The following is a 16,931-nucleotide window of genomic DNA, read 5'->3' as shown; positions in this document are numbered from 1 at the left end:
AAAGGTTCTGCCGCGGCATTTGTTATTTTTCGAAGAAGAAAAGGTTCGTGTGGCTCGTGGAGTACCAACGGGAAGTTAGACGCCCGTTTTCAGAATAAAACAAAGGAGTCCAGGAAAAGTAACATGGCCATTATAAAAAAAACCGAATTAAAACTCAGGTGAAATGTTGAAAAAGAAACAGTGAGAAGATTTATCTATTCAGCATTGTGACTTAGTTTAGCTTATGTTTTAAATATTTAATAAATTAAGACACAAAACACAAGTTTGCGCTTTAAGACATAAAAATGTTTGATTTTTTTTTTTTTTTTTTGTGATGACTCAGGCAAACTACTCTTATTGACTGTAGATCAGGTAAGCTAGTGACTCAACCACCTTCAACTGAATCATGATGATGAGTCATGAGACAAAACGAAACGGATGCAAACACATTCCAAATCTCTAGATTTGAAGTTGCAAGTATGTGAACTGTTTCTGTTAAGTTAAGTGGAAACGAATATTGAGCTGGCGTTCATTTAAAACCAATTGTTTTGAAGCACTAACCGGAAGTAGTGTGACTCATTGCTAGCGTGATGCAAAGCGGCTCCGCCCCCAGCTCCTACCTGCCGCCTCACCTGGATCAGGTGTCCACACTGTCGCTGGCAGGTCCGTGGACCAGGACCGAGTCATGGCCGAGTCTCAGGTGGTGTGTCTGGACGAGGAGCACGTCAATGAGAAGATCCCGGAGAGCAGTCCGGAGTTCTACTACAGCGAGGAGCAACGGGCGGCGCTGGAGCAACTGGTGCGCGGCGGGGATGGAGCCTTCAAGATGCGGCTGCAGGAGGACAAGACCCGGGACTTCCTGTCGGCCCGGGAGGTCAAGACCATCCGTAAGACCTTCCAGGAGTACGACACGGACAGCGACTCCGAGGCCGAGCAGGAGAAGTCCAAAGCGTCGTCCAGCGCGGACTCCGGGGTCCACTCCACCTACTGGCCGCAGATGTCCGACACCGAGGTTCCGTCTCTGGACATCGGCTGGCCGGGCAGCAGCGGCTTCTACAAGGGGGTGACCCGGGTGTCTGTGTTCACTCATCCGCCCAAGGAACCGGGTCCGCACATCAAGGAGGTGGTGAGGAGGCTGATCCAGGAGTCCCACAAGGTACCGCCCTGCAGAACCCACGGAACCGAGCTGCACTTACATAAAGCCACTGGAGATGTTTATTTCTTCACAACCAGAAGGTTTTATTGGGTTCCTCAGGGTCCAGTCCACTGACAGTCAGCGGTTGCATAAGATGCATTTTGCGTCCATATTCTGAAAACGAAAATCCAAACTCGCCGTTTCAATATTTCAACTAACAGACCACTGCTAAAGCGTTATGTATTTATAAATACAGAAACACTGTCCTTGAACCTTCAAGTCAGCTGTTAGGTTTCACTGTGAACTGAAGTTGAGACTATTATGACAAGAGAAAAAAGGAAAAAGATGAGTGACAGACAGAAACCATCAATAGAAAAAGAGAGTGAAAAAAGTTCACAAAAAATGAAATAAACAAAAACTCAATGACAAACCTGACGCAAAACAATGAGGACCACAAAAATGTTCCTTGTAAATGAAAATCTTTTGAAGAAAAAGTAAAAAAACGATAATAATCCTGGCAACTGATGGGGTCTGGGGGAACATACATGTTTACACTATTATATAAAAATTCATCACCATTCTGGTCAGTCGCTGAGTTGACTGTTTTGAGCCTTTTACGATGGCAGTAAAGTGGATCAGCAGCACCAGCTCATGTTGGAACTCACTGACCCACGCACTCACACATACACACACAATTGGCGGCTGCTGGAGGTCATGTGACCACGGGAGACCCCCCAGAGTGGATATCAGTTTCTCTACAAGTTTGTGGCCGGAGCAACCGTCATATCAGCCTCCTTTCCTCAGAGCTCTTATTGTCCTCGCTGACTGAAACGATGAAATACTGGGTCGATGTCTGTTGACCTCCCGGGTCTTCTAGTTTGTGCAACTACGAGCGCTCGAGATGATCACTCGCACCTGTTTATCCCAGCTCTGATCCTGAATGTGCCCGCTGGCGTCACCATCTGCTCATGACCGTGTTTGGTGGAAGGTCTGGAACGTGCTGGCATCAACGTCACGTTGAGTCAGAAACCTGTCCGCTCCGTTTTAATGAGCGGAGCAAAGTCGAGCCCCAACATGTTCGGTGAAGCCCAATTAACTGGAGACATGACGGAGCTCAGTCAGAAGGAAGGCAGCGTCCGATATGTTAATGAGGAGGAAGCAGCCGATCGGGATTGGATTCGAGTCCCCTCTGCTCACAGGTCTCGACGCCTGTCTGCTGCTGGAGAATCTGACCTTTACATTCACACGCTGACCCCGGTGACCTTATACTGCTGACCTCCTTGTTCCACATTCCGTCCATTCAAGTCTTCATCCTCTGGAACTCTTCTGGTTCTGGAAGCGTCCAGTGGAGTTGGGATCTTGAAGCTCTCATCTTCTACCCAACTTGACCAGTGCGAGCGTGACATCATAATGTCGCGGCACAACTGGTTAGCACACGGTACTGGGTTACTAGCGGTGTTCATCTTGCTCAAGCTCCTTTTTGGAGTTGCTCGTGGAACGGACTTTGACTCCGCCCACTCAAACACTGCCTGATTCTGCTCCTCATCAGTAGAATCCTTTATTGCGGCGTGATCCGCTAATCTCCGATTCATCGTTCTTTCATTCAAACTCATAAATAAACACCAGGGAGGATTCTCCTGGTCGCAGCTGCACCACACAGGTCTTAACAAGCTGACTCATGGAAATGTCAAGTTCATATCAAGACTTGCCGCAGAGATGTTCGTGTGAGTCAGCCTCCCCCAACATCTCGTCCCTCAGCCGGCCCTCCAGCTTCTCCTCCCTGCGTCGCAGTCCTCAGTGGACCGTTGACGGAGCTGTCAATCCTTCCAGCAGGTCCAAGTCTCACAGTTTGCTCATGAGGTGTGTTGTGTGAGTTTGTAACAATTTGGCGCCACCGTTGCAGCCGAAATATTTACTGAGCCACCGCTTCATCTCAACAGAAACCAAGTGCCTTTCGTTTACAAGGCAACTGACTGTTGAAAGTATCTTCATGGACAATGCAGTTCTGTCTCTCTCAGGTGGAATCTTAGCAGTAAGAAAGTCACCTCCCGAGTGTTCAGTAGAAGCACATAAGACAGAATAAAGAAGACTTTTTGTTCAAGAAGACGATCACAAAATAAACCTGAGTGAAAAAGAGTAGAGACTTGAACAGCTCTAAGATCATAAGGTTGAGCTTCAGGATACTTATAGAAGACCACAAAACGTCTAGACCTAACCACCTTCAGAGGTTAAGATTGTTCTTAGATTGGATGAACCAAGTCTCAAGTGACTACATGGAGCTCACCAGACAATCTTTCAGGCTGCTCACAAGAAGACCCGGAATCTTCTGGGCTGACCAGGATTTCAGTCTAGAAAACACTCGGATCATTTTGGTCTACACTCTAACCCGTGGTTTGAATTAGAACTACAACATTTTCATTCAAAGACATGGGTCAAAACAAGAGACTGGACGTGCTGAATCTCTACTGGACCAGGACGTCTGATGACTGGGAACAAGTCTGAACAAGGAGCGAATTAAAGGCGGCTGTAGCGTTGAAATGTCTGCAGGTGTTAACGCGAGCTCTCGCATGTTAGCACGTCAGAGCCTTGATGGGTGATATCTCCAGGCCACATCTCCTCGACATGAATGCGCCAAACTTTCCATTCAATGTATTGATAGAGTTCAATGGTCCAAATGGCAACCGCTACCTTAGCTCGTAGCTTGCACCAGTAGTCAACAGATGAGCTAGTCTGGTTTATTGTCAGTATACAGAAGCGAGCTGAGCGTCCTGACAGTGGAAATTATCTGATAACATTATTGCCCCAGGTGTTTTAATCATCCACTTCTGAACAGCTGCCAAGTTTAAATAGTTCCCGCTATATTTGCTGACAGACACACTGTAAGAGGTCTCAGCTTGTGCCAAAGAAAATGTCAAATTCAATCTCTCCCACTCAGCAAGTGATTTTTACTACTTTTCTGACAATGTCCGTGTCAATGTGTAGACTCACAAGCAATAAATCATAACTTATGAAGTCACGAGGAAATAAAATGTTTTATTATGTTATGAGTCAGAGGGAATACAAGATCCGGACCTGAAAAGGGAGCATAGGTTATGGGGGTGATAACTGAACTGGAGTCAGGAGCTTGACCAGCTGACCAAAACAATGGTGTTCAGGGGCTGGTAGGAACTAAGATCAACGTCAGTCCGATTGAAGGTGAGAGAGACCAGCAGTTCCAAGGTCTGGAAAGAGACAGGTTCAAGACTTTTGACTCAAGAATGGATTGTTGCGCAGATAAAAGTCAATCACGGGTCTTGTGGGAGGAAGTCTGCTTGTAGTTACCAGGATGGAACCAAAGCGATTGTTGTGGAGCATGTGTTCGGGTGTAAAAAGGTGAACAAAGAGTCATGTGACTGAGATGGTTTTGACAGACATTGTTGAAGGGATCGTCCGAGAATAAACACAGCCAGGATGATTTGTTGCTCTCCAAGACAAAGGAACATAATGGCGGATGTTGCGGCGGTTGTAGCTTCTTCACCAGGCTGGAAGAACAAGTTCTCATTTAATCGTTATCGTCGACGGTAATTTCACCTCGCAGAGATCTGTGTCATCAGGCGTGTTGAGTCAGTCACTTCACCTGCAGGAATCACAAGGTGTGACGTTTCAGTTCAGTTCCCAATGAGTCAGAAATATCTGCACTTTCCCAAGAAATACTTTGAAATAAGAATCCTGTTTCTTGTTGAGTAAGAAGTGTGCGTCACCTGCAGGTCGTGGCCATCGTCATGGACCTTGTCACAGATCTCCAGATCCTGCAGGACCTGCTGGACGCCTCGTCCAGACGCGGGGTGGCCGTCTACGCCGTGCTGGAGGAGCGAGGAGTTCCCTATTTCCTGGATATGTGCAGTCGCCTGCAGATCAACGCCGTTCATCTCCGGGTGAGTTCTGAGCATCAGGTCGAGGGGGCAGCGTAGATGTTCAGACTTCCCTCTCTTCATCTCCAATCATCTCCAATTTTTTTGGGGTGAAAATATTTGTTGTCTAAATAACAGTTTACCATTTACTCTACAAATGAGTGGATGGTAAACAAATATTTAAAAAGCAGAAGACAAACTGATGACAGAACTCTTTACAGGGCATGAACTGTCGTCATCACCCCTTCACTTTCGTCATCATCCTCAGGTCATTTCGTCATTGGTTGTTGTCATCCTCTTTTTGCCCTGACCCCCACTTCTCCACATGAGGTGCCCCTCTGATCTACTCCTTTCTGATCTTGACTGGTTTAAAATTTCTTTGGCCTCTTTGTGTGGATCTGGCCCGGAAACATTCTGAACCAGCTTGAAACTCTCTCCAGCTGAACAAGAAAGTGGGCAGAGATGAAGCAGCAGCATCTAATCTCCAGCATCTCAACCTTATCCTGGGGAGCCGGGACACATCTTCCGGCCTGGTTGCCGTCATCTGATCCGGCCGCGAAAGGCCTTTTCAGCCTTTCAGCGTTACAGCCGGCTCTGTTACTCTTACTTCATCCACACAAGGCTGGCGGGGCCTGAGAACCCAACCACTGGGTGTAACCTGAAGCTCGGTGGCGGCGGGGATCCTCCTCCCAGTGTGTCCACAGCTTTTCTTTCTCTCGCCTGGTTTATTGTATCTGCCCCTTAAGTAAACACATGTGACTTTCTGTTTTCAGCCTCACTTCCGTGGGATGCTGCTGAAGAGCTGAACTAGGTCGTTCATGACAGCGTTTGCTCACGTCAGCCACTGTTTAACCAAGAGAGTGTGTCTTTGCAGAACCTGCGTGTGCGCATGGTGAGAGGCGCCGGACTTGCACTGTCGTTCGGCAAACTGCCCGGCAGCCTGTGCTCCAAGTACATGCTGGTGGACGGAGAGAAGGTGATGTTCGGCTCGTACAGGTGAGCCAAGTCCAGGTGTCGGTGGCTGCTGCAGTTAGGATAAACCCGCTGCAGTATTGTGATGTCATCTTATAGCAAGAGTCGGGGCGAGTCTCTCAGAATGTTGACCATGTTTCAAGGTGCGGTAAACATCGATTCTCAGACGAAATTTCCTGCCTCACTATCAGTCCCCAACAAATCACCTGACCTCAGACGACTCTCCCAAACCAGAACACCTAAAGATAGTGTGGGTGTTAAACGGTTTCCTCCCTTCCAAATTTTAAAATCCTCAAGATGTTTTTGTTTGTGTGAAACCAAACTTGCATCAGCAAGAGAATTAAGGCACTGGCTTGTCAGCGGAGAACATAAAATCATTAACTCCGTAATGACTACACAGGCTGTAATTAACCGCAGTAGCACAGCAAGAATGTTTTTATGGACACTGTTGTCGTGGTGACTCAACGGTCCTGCGGCTACTTGTAAGTGCAAATGACAGCTTCCCAAGGTCAAACTTCATATGTTAACTCACCACCTTACGCGTGAAGATTGACAGAAATTATATTGGTATTATGCAAATGAAGTACAGTTGTAGCTCTCTCTCTCTCTCTGTATATATATATATATATATATATATATATATATATATATAATGTGTATATATATATCTATATATATATATAGATATATATATGTATAGAGAGAGAGAGAAACTCTACACATACTCTAAATAAATAAATAAGGAAAGCCCCAACGTGTGGTTTTGTGTTTTAAATAAAAACGTTTCCCAGTATAAGTAGGATAATATACCTCATGGTGCAACCTGGACACGTCATCAGTGATTTTCCTCTCTTTTTTGAGGCAGAAAACAAGCTTAAAGAAAGTCTGTGATTAATAAACATAGATCAATCTAGTTAGAGTTTGACATGTTGGTTTAATCATGTTTGTATTGAGCTCATGCTGCTCTGCTCAAAGGCGTCTTCAGGTGACGTCCTCTCTGTGTAGTCCATTGAGTGACTCATTTTGCGCGTGATAAGAAACACTCTCCGTTTTAACACTCAGATCTACCGCATGTTTTTCCCCTCCCCGGTGAGTTGACCGATGTTTCAGTGTAGCTGCGTTGGTGTACTTAACTCTCCTGAGTGGTGACGTGACACTGTGATAAATGTGGAGATCTAGGCCTCATTAAGCACAAAATCAAACACCAAAGAGAGCCGACCACCTGTGGACGAGAGGAGAGGCTGAGTGCTGTGTCAATGTTTGAGGAGAGGCTATGAATGAAGGGAGGGAGGCAGTGGAGATTGAACGTCAAACACCAACTGTTGCTTCACAGCCGCAGTGTTGGTGACCTCATTATTATTTTCATTCAGTGCCGTCTTGCATCATGTGAAACCAATGAGAAACATGAGGCTGACACTTGTCTGTCCGTATCGCTTGGCTCACGCTCCTCTTCTTCTCCTCAGCTTCACCTGGACTTCCTCTCGGATGGACCGGAACACCATCACTGTGATGACGGGACAGATCGTCGACTTCTTTGACAATGACTTCCGGGAGCTGTACGCCGTGTCAGATCAAGTCGACCTCTACAGGGAGTTCAACATCACCAAGCCTCCTCTACCAACGCCAGTCAGGAAGCCTAAAGTGGAACCCGTTCGGACACTCCCGGTCTCCACGTCTCGCTTCCAGGTGTCTGTTGGGGAGTCGAGGCAGGTCGACATGAAGGTCCCTGCACACAAGTACCACAATCCAAAGTACTCATTAGTGTTCGGGAACAGCATGGGAAGAACACAATCCCTTCAAGACTTGTCTATGGCGAGGGACTCACTGGAGGACGAGTTCGATGAGAGGAACGAAAAGAACCCAAGTGTGGAGGAGAAGGACTCAGTCCCCCCACTGAGTCCCAGCTCACCTCCTGGGGTTGAGGACGTGGAGGGTGGTGTGAAGAAGCTGGACAATGCTAAGAAACCACGTAGCTCCTTCAGGCACTTCCTGAGAAATCGAGCCGCCAATCAGAATCCAGAGACAATAGTGGAGGGCGTGGTCACGCAGACAGCTCCGCCTCCAAAGCATAGAGTTCCGGAAACGAACGGCGTGGCAAAACACGAGCCGGAGGACTTGTTCGAGGCTAACGAGAAGCTGGCTCCGCTCAAACCCAGACCCAAGAAACCCTCCAAACCCATCCAGAGGAGCATGTCCATGCAGATCCTCAACACGGGAGACGAAGACAGTAAGAACCAAATGTTTTTGCCTGTGAAACTGGAAGCCAAGAAAAGAAACACGTGGAGCAAAGTCAACTCGCTCATAAGCAAAGAAAAATATGACCCCGCTTGATATCTCAGGGCGTTGCTGGCTCCCGGAAGCCAACACACAAATGCAGTCACACAAAAGCTAGCAGTTTGTAAACATGAGCCAAAATTAGAGAAGAGAAAAGTCTGCTTTCTCAAGCTTTTCTAAATGCAGAAAGACACTGAAACACCTGACAGAACTGGAAAAGTAGTGGCCTAAAAACAAGAAACATCAAGGCCAAATAAATACGAATGTTGGCACATATCCTGGGGGAAGGGAACAGTGCAAGCTGTGGAACAATGGCTGAGACGTAACCCAAAGACACCAACTGCGCCTGCCAAACAGGAATAAAGGCTTGTTCAGATTTACAAAGAGTCCTAACAAAAGCCAAATGGTCAAACGGCTTGTCAATTAAAGTCGGAACAGGTGATACGTTTTGTAAACACGAGTGAACAATAGGCAAAAAGGCAACTAAGAGAGGATAAAATGCTGGCAAGAGTAAAGAAAAAGTTCAATTGGTGACAGAGACATGATGGAACAGTAGCAGCAACAGTGAAGTAGAGGAGGAAAACATGAGTAATTAAGAGCTAAAGTTGTTGGGTTGAACTGCCAAGATGACTATCATTGCTAGCAGAGGCTAGCACATGGCGAGAGAAGGAAACGCTCGCGTTACTTAACAAAGACAGGGAGTTTCCAAGTGTAGGTCAACAAGATAGATTAGCTGACATAAGCTTGTAAACTGGGAAGCTTGGGCTGGAAAAGTGGCAAACAGAAGCAAAAAGAAAATGCTAAAACAAGGTTAGCAATTAGACATGAAAGCCAGGCTGTAAAGATATTGGAGGTAACACACATAAAGCAAACCACTTGAGTAGTTTCAAATGTTCCCAAGAAGTCGTACTGGAAATCTAAGAAGAAAAAAAAGCGTAAAAAACTGTAATAAGGTAAAATGCAGCGAACAGAAGAGCACAGAAGGGACAAGCTAATATTAGCTGTAAACAATGCTGAGAGCTTGTTAGTCAAATTGAGAAGGTCAGCTCCTAAATATTAGCAGGGAAAACAAACAACTGAAAATAGCTACAATGCTAATGAAAACTCGACAGGTGGGCCGAGGGTGATGCTGCAGAAGTTTCTTTATTTCATTCATGTTCAAGTGCCGTTTAAGCGTTTAAGTTCTGAAAAGAGAGGAGCAGATTAAAAACCTGTTACAGCACTGTACTTTCATCAGATTTCCATCTCGGGCTGGATAAATATTGACGCACTGGAGGATGTAACAACACAGGCTCCTTCTCAAGAGTCGGATAAACATCAGATCACATCACATCACTGCTTGCACTTCTCATTTGACTTATGTTTGTGTTTCTGCCAACAGGATTCCATAACCGTCGGCAACGGCAACAGAAGAGGAATTGTATTCAATCGTGACAAAGTCAAACAGCATCCACGAAACACAGCTGAGCATGATGGGAATGAGCACTGTCACAGGAAAGCGGACCATACTGTTCACAGCTGCCAGCGCTCGGACTGAGCTGAGCAGCCGTAACATCACACTCGCTGCTGGTCGCCACGGAGACTGACAGGTCTCGTACATCGACTGAAGTCTTTGTTTGGACTTTTTATTACGATAAGTTCCGTCGAAATCTGTTGAATTCATGTCAAACAATTGTTGTATCAATATGCTTTATAATAACCTTTTCTACTCCTGACTGTTTTTAGCATAATTTTTATTGCTTATTTTTCAACAATTATTCGTGTGTTTAACAAACTTTCAATCCACATGAACCTTGATTAAAGCGTTAACCGTCATTTCAGGCCATTTCTTAAATCTCACATTTGACGTTGCATAAATGCTGATGCACCTTTAAAGTTTCAAAAACTGAAATTGGTTTACGTCACTCGCAGTGTGATATTTCATCCATGAAAGTTCAGTGAAAGAACAACATGATTTGGAAGGAGGCTTCAATAACAGCTGTGTTTTCCTTTCCATTTTGAAGATGTGCATCAAAAAGAAACTATGGTCAATGATAAATAAACTAATTCAGCTGTGCTTTTTGCTTTTGAAGTGAGTTATTATATTATTTATGCGGGTTCAAAGTCGCGTGAGACGTCATGCAGACATTTTTACTTTCAAGCAAACAGCGCCGCCTTTTGGTCAAAAGATTTATGACATTTCATCGAAACAATCACTCGGAATTATATCCAGTTCTTCATCCACGTGATGTATATGATTATTAAAAGCATCTCAAGGCGAATGTTTGTAAAGCTGTGCCGTCAAAGTGCGACAGTGATGTCAAAGAGACTCTTGTAAAGTGAAAAAGAAAACCACTTCCTGATTCAGGTTTCCTGCTGAGATGACCCTTCACCGCTGCTGCTGACCACTTTCCTCTTCCGCTCAGAAACCAGGTCGTAGAATGGATTCCTGGAGACACTCGACCTGAAGTCCCACATGAGGAGCAGAATCACTCAGAACTGAATTACAGTCAACCATCTGTTGCTAACATTGTCTAGACGTTCTTCGTTATACAACATCATGGTCAAACTCTGGAGCCGTGGAACGCTAAAGCGTCCTGTCTGTCTGTGAAGTGTCTTAATGGACTGTAAAAGTGAGAATAATTGTTGAAGTATCCATCATTCAGTGACGGTTGCCATGGAAACCAGATCACAGGTCTCTTCTCTGATCTGAAGGAACCTGAGGACCCATGAGCAGCAGCTCTCACCTGATGGCTCTGACCCAGTCGTCCCGCTCATCCGCACTGGCGGCGCTAAGCTTGTAGCAGCGGTGTTTTCCCTCCACCACTCGACCTCTGTTCTCCGTCTTACAGGCTTTGATCTTCTGACCACTGGGGTTGTACAGCTTCAGACAGAACTGTGAGCAGCAACAGAGACCTCAGTTAAAGACCTCAACCTCGCCACACGTGATGGAGAATGGATCAGCTCACCGGCTTGCTGGTGTATTGAACGTCTTTGATTAAGAGGTTCTCCAGAGGAATGATCCCAATCGGGTCTTTGTCCTGGTGCAGGGAACAGAAGTCAACCCTGATTCTCCAGATGATGCCAAGAATGAGAAGAAAAGTGGCCTACGGTGGTGTATTGGAAGTAGTAGAGGCAGCTGTCTGTGAGGATGAACCAGCGTCTCTTCCACGTTTTCACTCGTCCTCCTGTAGTGAAGAAGGTTGTGAGGCTCCTGAAGAAAATACTAACATCCTGTCTAACAAACAACATTGTTGAAGTCTGCAGTGAAGGTGACTAGCTGTGTGTTTTATTCGTCGCGTTCTTGTCCAAACCCAGATGGATGATTGTTGTTTGCACAGTCCTGGGACCGTCTCACCCTGGTGTTGGAGACCCTTCCTTTATTCTATCTCCACTGACCTCCTGCACCCTTCCTCCCGGCCCCTTCTCTCTTCAACACGGTGAACCTCCTCAACCCACACGTCTAGCAGACGTCACGGGAATGAGCTCAGTCAGTCTCTGTTGTGGGAGTCTGCGACGCGTCGCCTCACCCATCTTCAGGAGCCAGCCTTCCCGGTCCGGGTTAAAAAAGGTGAGCGTGAGATCGTTCCCGTCGTCTTCTGGGATTTTGAATGGCTCGCTGCGAATGCTTGTGTACAGTTTCTGCATGAGAAAAACGTGATACTTGTGACTGTGCTGGAAGCAAGTGAGAATATAACCAGACAGAGCGATTGTTGCTGACCGCGAGGAGCTCGGTGGGAAGGTCCTCGCCGTTGTTGATGCCTCTATTCATCGAGACAAAGCGCTGCAGGCTGGGTTTGTCCTTCACGTTTGGGTTGTGGAGACTTGTGTTGAGCATGATGACCGAGAAGGACAGGATGTAGCAGGTGTCTGTCACCAAGATACTGATGTCAAAATGACGACGTCACAGGACGCTTCAGTCCGAGCAATACTTGTCTGTCTGTTGGTCTTGGTCTAGTTTGGCAGCCAAAAAATGGATATCAGAGCATACTTTCTTGCTGTTCTAGAATAAAGTGTAATTGCACATCCGTGCATGGTTTTTTTTTTTTTTTTTCAGGCCAATTGATGCACTTTAAGTCTTTTCTGTTCCAGACAAAAACAATGTTAATAAAGTTGTTTTTTATTGTAAGTTGATCTATGTTACTTTCTTTTTTCCTTTTCTTTATGTTATGTTAACAACGATACAATGTTTTGCAGAGGTGTGCTTATAATAATTTTATCGACAAATGATACTATTTACAGAGGTGGCCGAGTGTTTGGGGGTACGAAACGTTTACTTCTTCTTGGAGGGGCGCACAATTGAGACGCACTGATGTAAGTGAAGAGTGAGATGGTGACAGGATTGTATCCTCACCCGTGGACTGGAAGACTCCAGGGTTGCAGTCGCAGTAGCGTGACGCAAACGCCTCCATCATCCTGTCGATCTTCTGAGCTTCTCCTGGAAGACGGAAGCTCCAGAGAAACTGCCTGAATGATACAACACGTGCCTACCATCAGGAGGTGGACTTCAACCAAATGTCTGAGCCACAAACCTCAGCGCCTGCACCAGATTCAGGTCCGAGAACTCGTGAAGAGCCACAAACGCTGACATTGCTGCCAGATGCATTTCCTCTCTGGAAGGAAAAGACTCCTTTAACTGACGGCGAGCAACAAACCCTCAACACGACAAGACTATTTCTGTTCACATCGATCAAAGAAATGAAGCAGGAAATCCACCTCTCTCCCAGGAAATGTCCGATGGCCGTCTTGTTCAGTCCCTCTTCTTTGTAGAGGAACTCAGCGATGGACTCAGCCTGCCAGTCCAGAAGGTGGTTGTCAACCAGGTAGCGGATTCCCTGAAACATGGAGCACAGTTGTTGATATGAACATGGGCCCATAAACACAAATCTCATCTCGCTGCAACACAAAGAACAGAAAGAGTCACGTTTTTCTCTGTGAAATGCTACGTCCCCGATAAAATGACGATCGATCTCATCCTGAATGTAGACTGTAAATATGTCCTTGGTACAGCTTGATTATCGACAGAAACTGCTCACGTGTGCAGCGCCTCCTGTAAAGGGCAGAATAGAAATTTTTCTCAAAGGATTACTTTTTATTCAGATCTCAGAAACTCCTAAGTTACTATAGTTAGTAAAATGGCCGCCCTGCACAAAAACCTGTGCTGTAGAAACAGAAAAGGTGACAAGGACTACAGAAATGGCCGCTGCGCCGTCCAAAATCATCATCACTAAAGCTTTTAGAACTTGCTAACTGCGTGTTCTGAGATGTGTCATCATGTGTTGATGACACACAGAGGTTTCCCGCTCAAGTGAACGATACTGTCCGTGGCTTTGACTGGGTCGTGACAAGGTTTCGTTCAGCTGGCGTGGAATAAAAAAGAATCATCAATGAGAGCGCTCCTTCAAGTATGATTCTCCTCTGCCGGGAGAAACAGTTTACTGTTAAACAAAGAGAAGTCTCAAGGATGTGAGGGAGTGTGTGCGGAGACCACCCTTCTCTCTAAAGGCAGATTCCACTCAGAGTTCCTCTGCAAGCGAATCGGGGCTCGGACGCAGCAAGCCGGAGGTGGCCTCGGTGAAGTGGTTCTTCGGCTGCACTTCAGAGAAGAGGATGTGGTTTTCTCTCATCTGTTGCTCTCTGACATCACAATCACTCATCTGACTCCATCTTGTCTCGCTGGTTCAAGGAAATTGTAGCGTAAATGTCCCCATCTGGGGGAAACACTCACTGATTTGGGATCCATGTTGAATTTCTTCTTTCCATATAGAAGTTGTTTGTATCTTAAGAGATGTTTGCTGCAAAAGGAGATACAATTATTCTACAACTCAAGTCATATTAGGTTGGTCAATCTGGAGAAGCATAACTAGAGTCTCTCATAGCTCAGCTTTTTTCTCCACCGCAACCTACCAGCATTCCACAATCACAAATCACCTTCTCTATCTAAGCCATCTTTTCGATTCAAATCAAATTGTTTTCAGCTTTGTCCTGAATGAATTTGGATAAACAGATCCAGACTTATTAGCGGCGGAGAACTGGAGATAGTGTTTGATAGCACTGCTGAGTTAATGGCTACATTCAAAGCCTCAGGGTGCGTCTTTTAATGCAGTTTTTATTGTCTGCACAATAGATAATTGATGATCCTAGGGGGCGCTGAGGTGAGGGATGATTGTAGTTGCCTCCCAATATCAATGAGGAGCAGGTCACTCCGACTCACATATGCTTCTCTGGTTCAGGGTCTTGGATTTCGGCCATCAGCTCGTTGATCTCCAGCCGCAGCCTCTGTGGAAGAAAGTGTTAAACCTCTGGACAAAGTGCTGCTCATCGCTCCAGACGGGTCTCTAAAAATAATCACACGGCCGTGTTGTTGTCCACTGAAGGATAAATTCACCTGAAAGTTTTCCGAGAACTCGACGGTCTTTGGCGCCACTGCAGTCGTTTTGAGAGGAGCTGTGAAGACAAAAACGCAAAGGTCTCACAAGTTTTATTTGTAGGTTCTGAGAGTGATAATTACACAGCTAATGAGCTCATTGTTTGAAGTTTATTTTGAACCATTGAAAACTTTTGCCTCAAAACTTCCGACAGCAAAGGAGAGCGCCACAATTGAATGAATCATACTGTGAAACACAGAGACGTGTTCACAGAAGGCCATTTTTTAAAAGGCGAAGGTGCCAAATATATGAAAAGCAGTTTTGAGTCTATCCCGGCTATACCACTGCAAGAGGCGGGGGACACTCTGGACAGCTTTCCAGGCCATCACATGCCGCATTTCAACAACTCTGAACCCCAGAATCCGCAAGGGAACCCCAAATAATGTAGCCTATCTTTATCTACACACCAGCAAACACATGTATTATCAGGTTTTTGGACTTTGCGAGGAAACCAGAGTGCCCTACGTAAACCCATGAAAGCACAAGGAGCATATACTGTGTGTATATTTTAAGACTCAATTTACAGGTTTCACATCTGTGGTTGGCAGCGAGTGGAGAGGCCACCAGTCCTCATGTTAACTGTCGCGTTGAGATTGAAATATAGCGCTGGCCTCCATCACTGTTGCACATTAGTAGGAAGAGAACATGATGTTAAAATAACAACAAAGTATTCAAGCGTGGACTCACATTTCCCCCAGAGGAAGCTGCTTTTGCGCCGTGGCTCCATGCTGTTGATGCAGAGATACTGCGGTCTCGACAGGAAGCAGAGTCTCTTCATGACGATGACGCGAAGTGCAAGGACTTGTAGCGTCTGAGGGATGGAAGAGCGTTACATAAGGGGCTGAACTTAATGATATGGTTGATGATCACACAATGTGATAGAGAGACAAGACAAGACAAATACTTATGTCATCGGCCAAACTTGTAGTTCCTCACAAATGTATTACTGATGAAGTTTAGTAGAGAGTACAAAACTTTTGATTATGAATACTTCCTCTATTTAGCCATTTGGTGATAATTTTATTTTATTTTATATTTTTATTTTGGTTTTATTTTGCATGTACACTTCCAGTCTGTTCTCTTGGGCACTGCTCAGGACGATCACTTGTCACTGGGACTCACAGCGGAGTCAACTCAAGTCTCCTGCTCACCTGAAGTCCTTCCTTCAGTTATCCCTCGTTGTGGATTTCACTCATTTTCTTTGCTTCTTTCTACTGGAGAGCTAAGGCTCCATGTGGAAGCGGTACAGTACATCACACAGTGACTGGGCTTCATCTCCAGTGGTGGTAACGCTTTGAACTTTCACACAGATCCCGGCAGACTTGAGACGCTCGAGTGTTGCCTGACAAAACGTCAGCATTGAAAACTTTCTTGGATGAAGCTGCTGATTCACTGTCGATTTTCTTCTACAGCTTGACTTGAAATTCATCTACACTGTTTGCTCCAAGGTCCCCGTGTTTTGTCCAGTTGCTATGGCGACGATGGCTGTTGACAGGTGAGAGATAATAATGGTGGAGCTATTTAAGTTTAGTGAGTGGGCAACTCTGCCGAGGGGACCAGCATCACCTGCTTCACGCTGCTCTCATGCAATTACAGCGTCACATGCAGTTGCTTGTTTAAATAGCGTGAGCACATGGTCGCACACTCCATGGGAGATTGTTTTTTTACCTAAAAGTACCCTAGTTGTTTTTGTACTTAAAATAGCATTACGGAGGTTAGAGGAGATGCAGTCCTGCTATTTGTAGTAGTGCAGTACTTGTAGTCCAGTGTACCAGCAGTAGAAGGGTCTGTAGTTTACAGTGTATTCGCCATAGCACCTGCAGCTAGTTGTACAACTAATAGAGAAGTTGCCTTGACTATGTAGTTCTTGTGGAAGAAGTATTCACAGTAATTAAAGACAATGTAGGATTTATATTGCTCATAATTGTAGAAGCTCTTGGTGCAGTGTTTGTTGTGGTAGTGCTATCATTGTGATCGGCAAGTACTTGTCACAATAGTAGAGTCGTATTTGTGGAGGCATTGTTGCACTTCCAGTTGTGATTGAATTATTGTTGAGGTAGTGAGCTGTTGAACGTGTCTTCATCACTACTTGTATTTGTAGTAAGAGTAGGAGCCTTGGCTGGGTGGAAAATTCGAGTGACGTAACAAAGACCAATTCACTTTATGGACATTGGGACAGGAGTGACATCATCTGCCATGGTCATGATGGAACACAAGAGCCATCTCAGCTCGAACCCGGAACACCTCATGAGCATGAAAGGAAAGTGAGGAGAC

The 16,931-nt window shown here is 45.6% G+C and overlaps 2 protein-coding genes across 3 annotated transcripts; one reads left to right on the top strand and one right to left on the bottom strand.

Annotated features, from left to right (window-relative positions):
- The first annotated feature begins 516 nt into the window (after positions 1 to 516).
- On the top strand, positions 517 to 10,271 carry fam83fa (family with sequence similarity 83 member Fa). The gene is made up of 5 exons (XM_053851035.1): positions 517 to 1,135; positions 4,861 to 5,028; positions 5,879 to 6,000; positions 7,440 to 8,203; positions 9,632 to 10,271. The coding sequence occupies exons 1-5, from the start codon at positions 665 to 667 to the stop codon at positions 9,682 to 9,684; spliced, it is 1,578 nt and encodes a 525-aa protein (XP_053707010.1). The 5' UTR covers positions 517 to 664; the 3' UTR covers positions 9,685 to 10,271.
- Positions 7,195 to 16,701, bottom strand: LOC128750676 (cytohesin-2-like). 2 transcript variants are annotated; one of them, XR_008413185.1, is made up of 15 exons: positions 15,809 to 16,701; positions 15,345 to 15,468; positions 14,618 to 14,676; positions 14,444 to 14,508; positions 13,958 to 14,024; positions 12,946 to 13,064; positions 12,762 to 12,842; positions 12,584 to 12,696; positions 11,951 to 12,099; positions 11,760 to 11,871; positions 11,341 to 11,417; positions 11,199 to 11,270; positions 10,977 to 11,125; positions 7,802 to 10,693; positions 7,195 to 7,702 (listed from the first exon to the last, which is right to left on the bottom strand). XR_008413185.1 is itself a non-coding variant. In XM_053851093.1 (14 exons), exons 2-14 carry the CDS (start codon positions 15,433 to 15,435, stop codon positions 10,594 to 10,596), a joined length of 1,254 nt encoding a protein of 417 aa, XP_053707068.1. In that variant the 5' UTR covers positions 15,436 to 15,468; positions 15,809 to 16,701; the 3' UTR covers positions 7,771 to 10,593. The 2 variants fall into 2 exon arrangements, 1 of the variants encoding a protein (XP_053707068.1); XM_053851093.1 differs by lacking the exon at positions 7,195 to 7,702 and having other exon boundaries at positions 7,771 to 10,693.
- Positions 16,702 to 16,931: the final 230 nt, after the last annotated feature.

The sequence above is a fragment of the Synchiropus splendidus genome, chromosome 19 (assembly GCF_027744825.2).
Source record: "Synchiropus splendidus isolate RoL2022-P1 chromosome 19, RoL_Sspl_1.0, whole genome shotgun sequence".
NCBI lineage: Eukaryota > Metazoa > Chordata > Actinopteri > Syngnathiformes > Callionymidae > Synchiropus > Synchiropus splendidus.
This window is presented reverse-complemented; position numbering and strand designations above follow the sequence as displayed.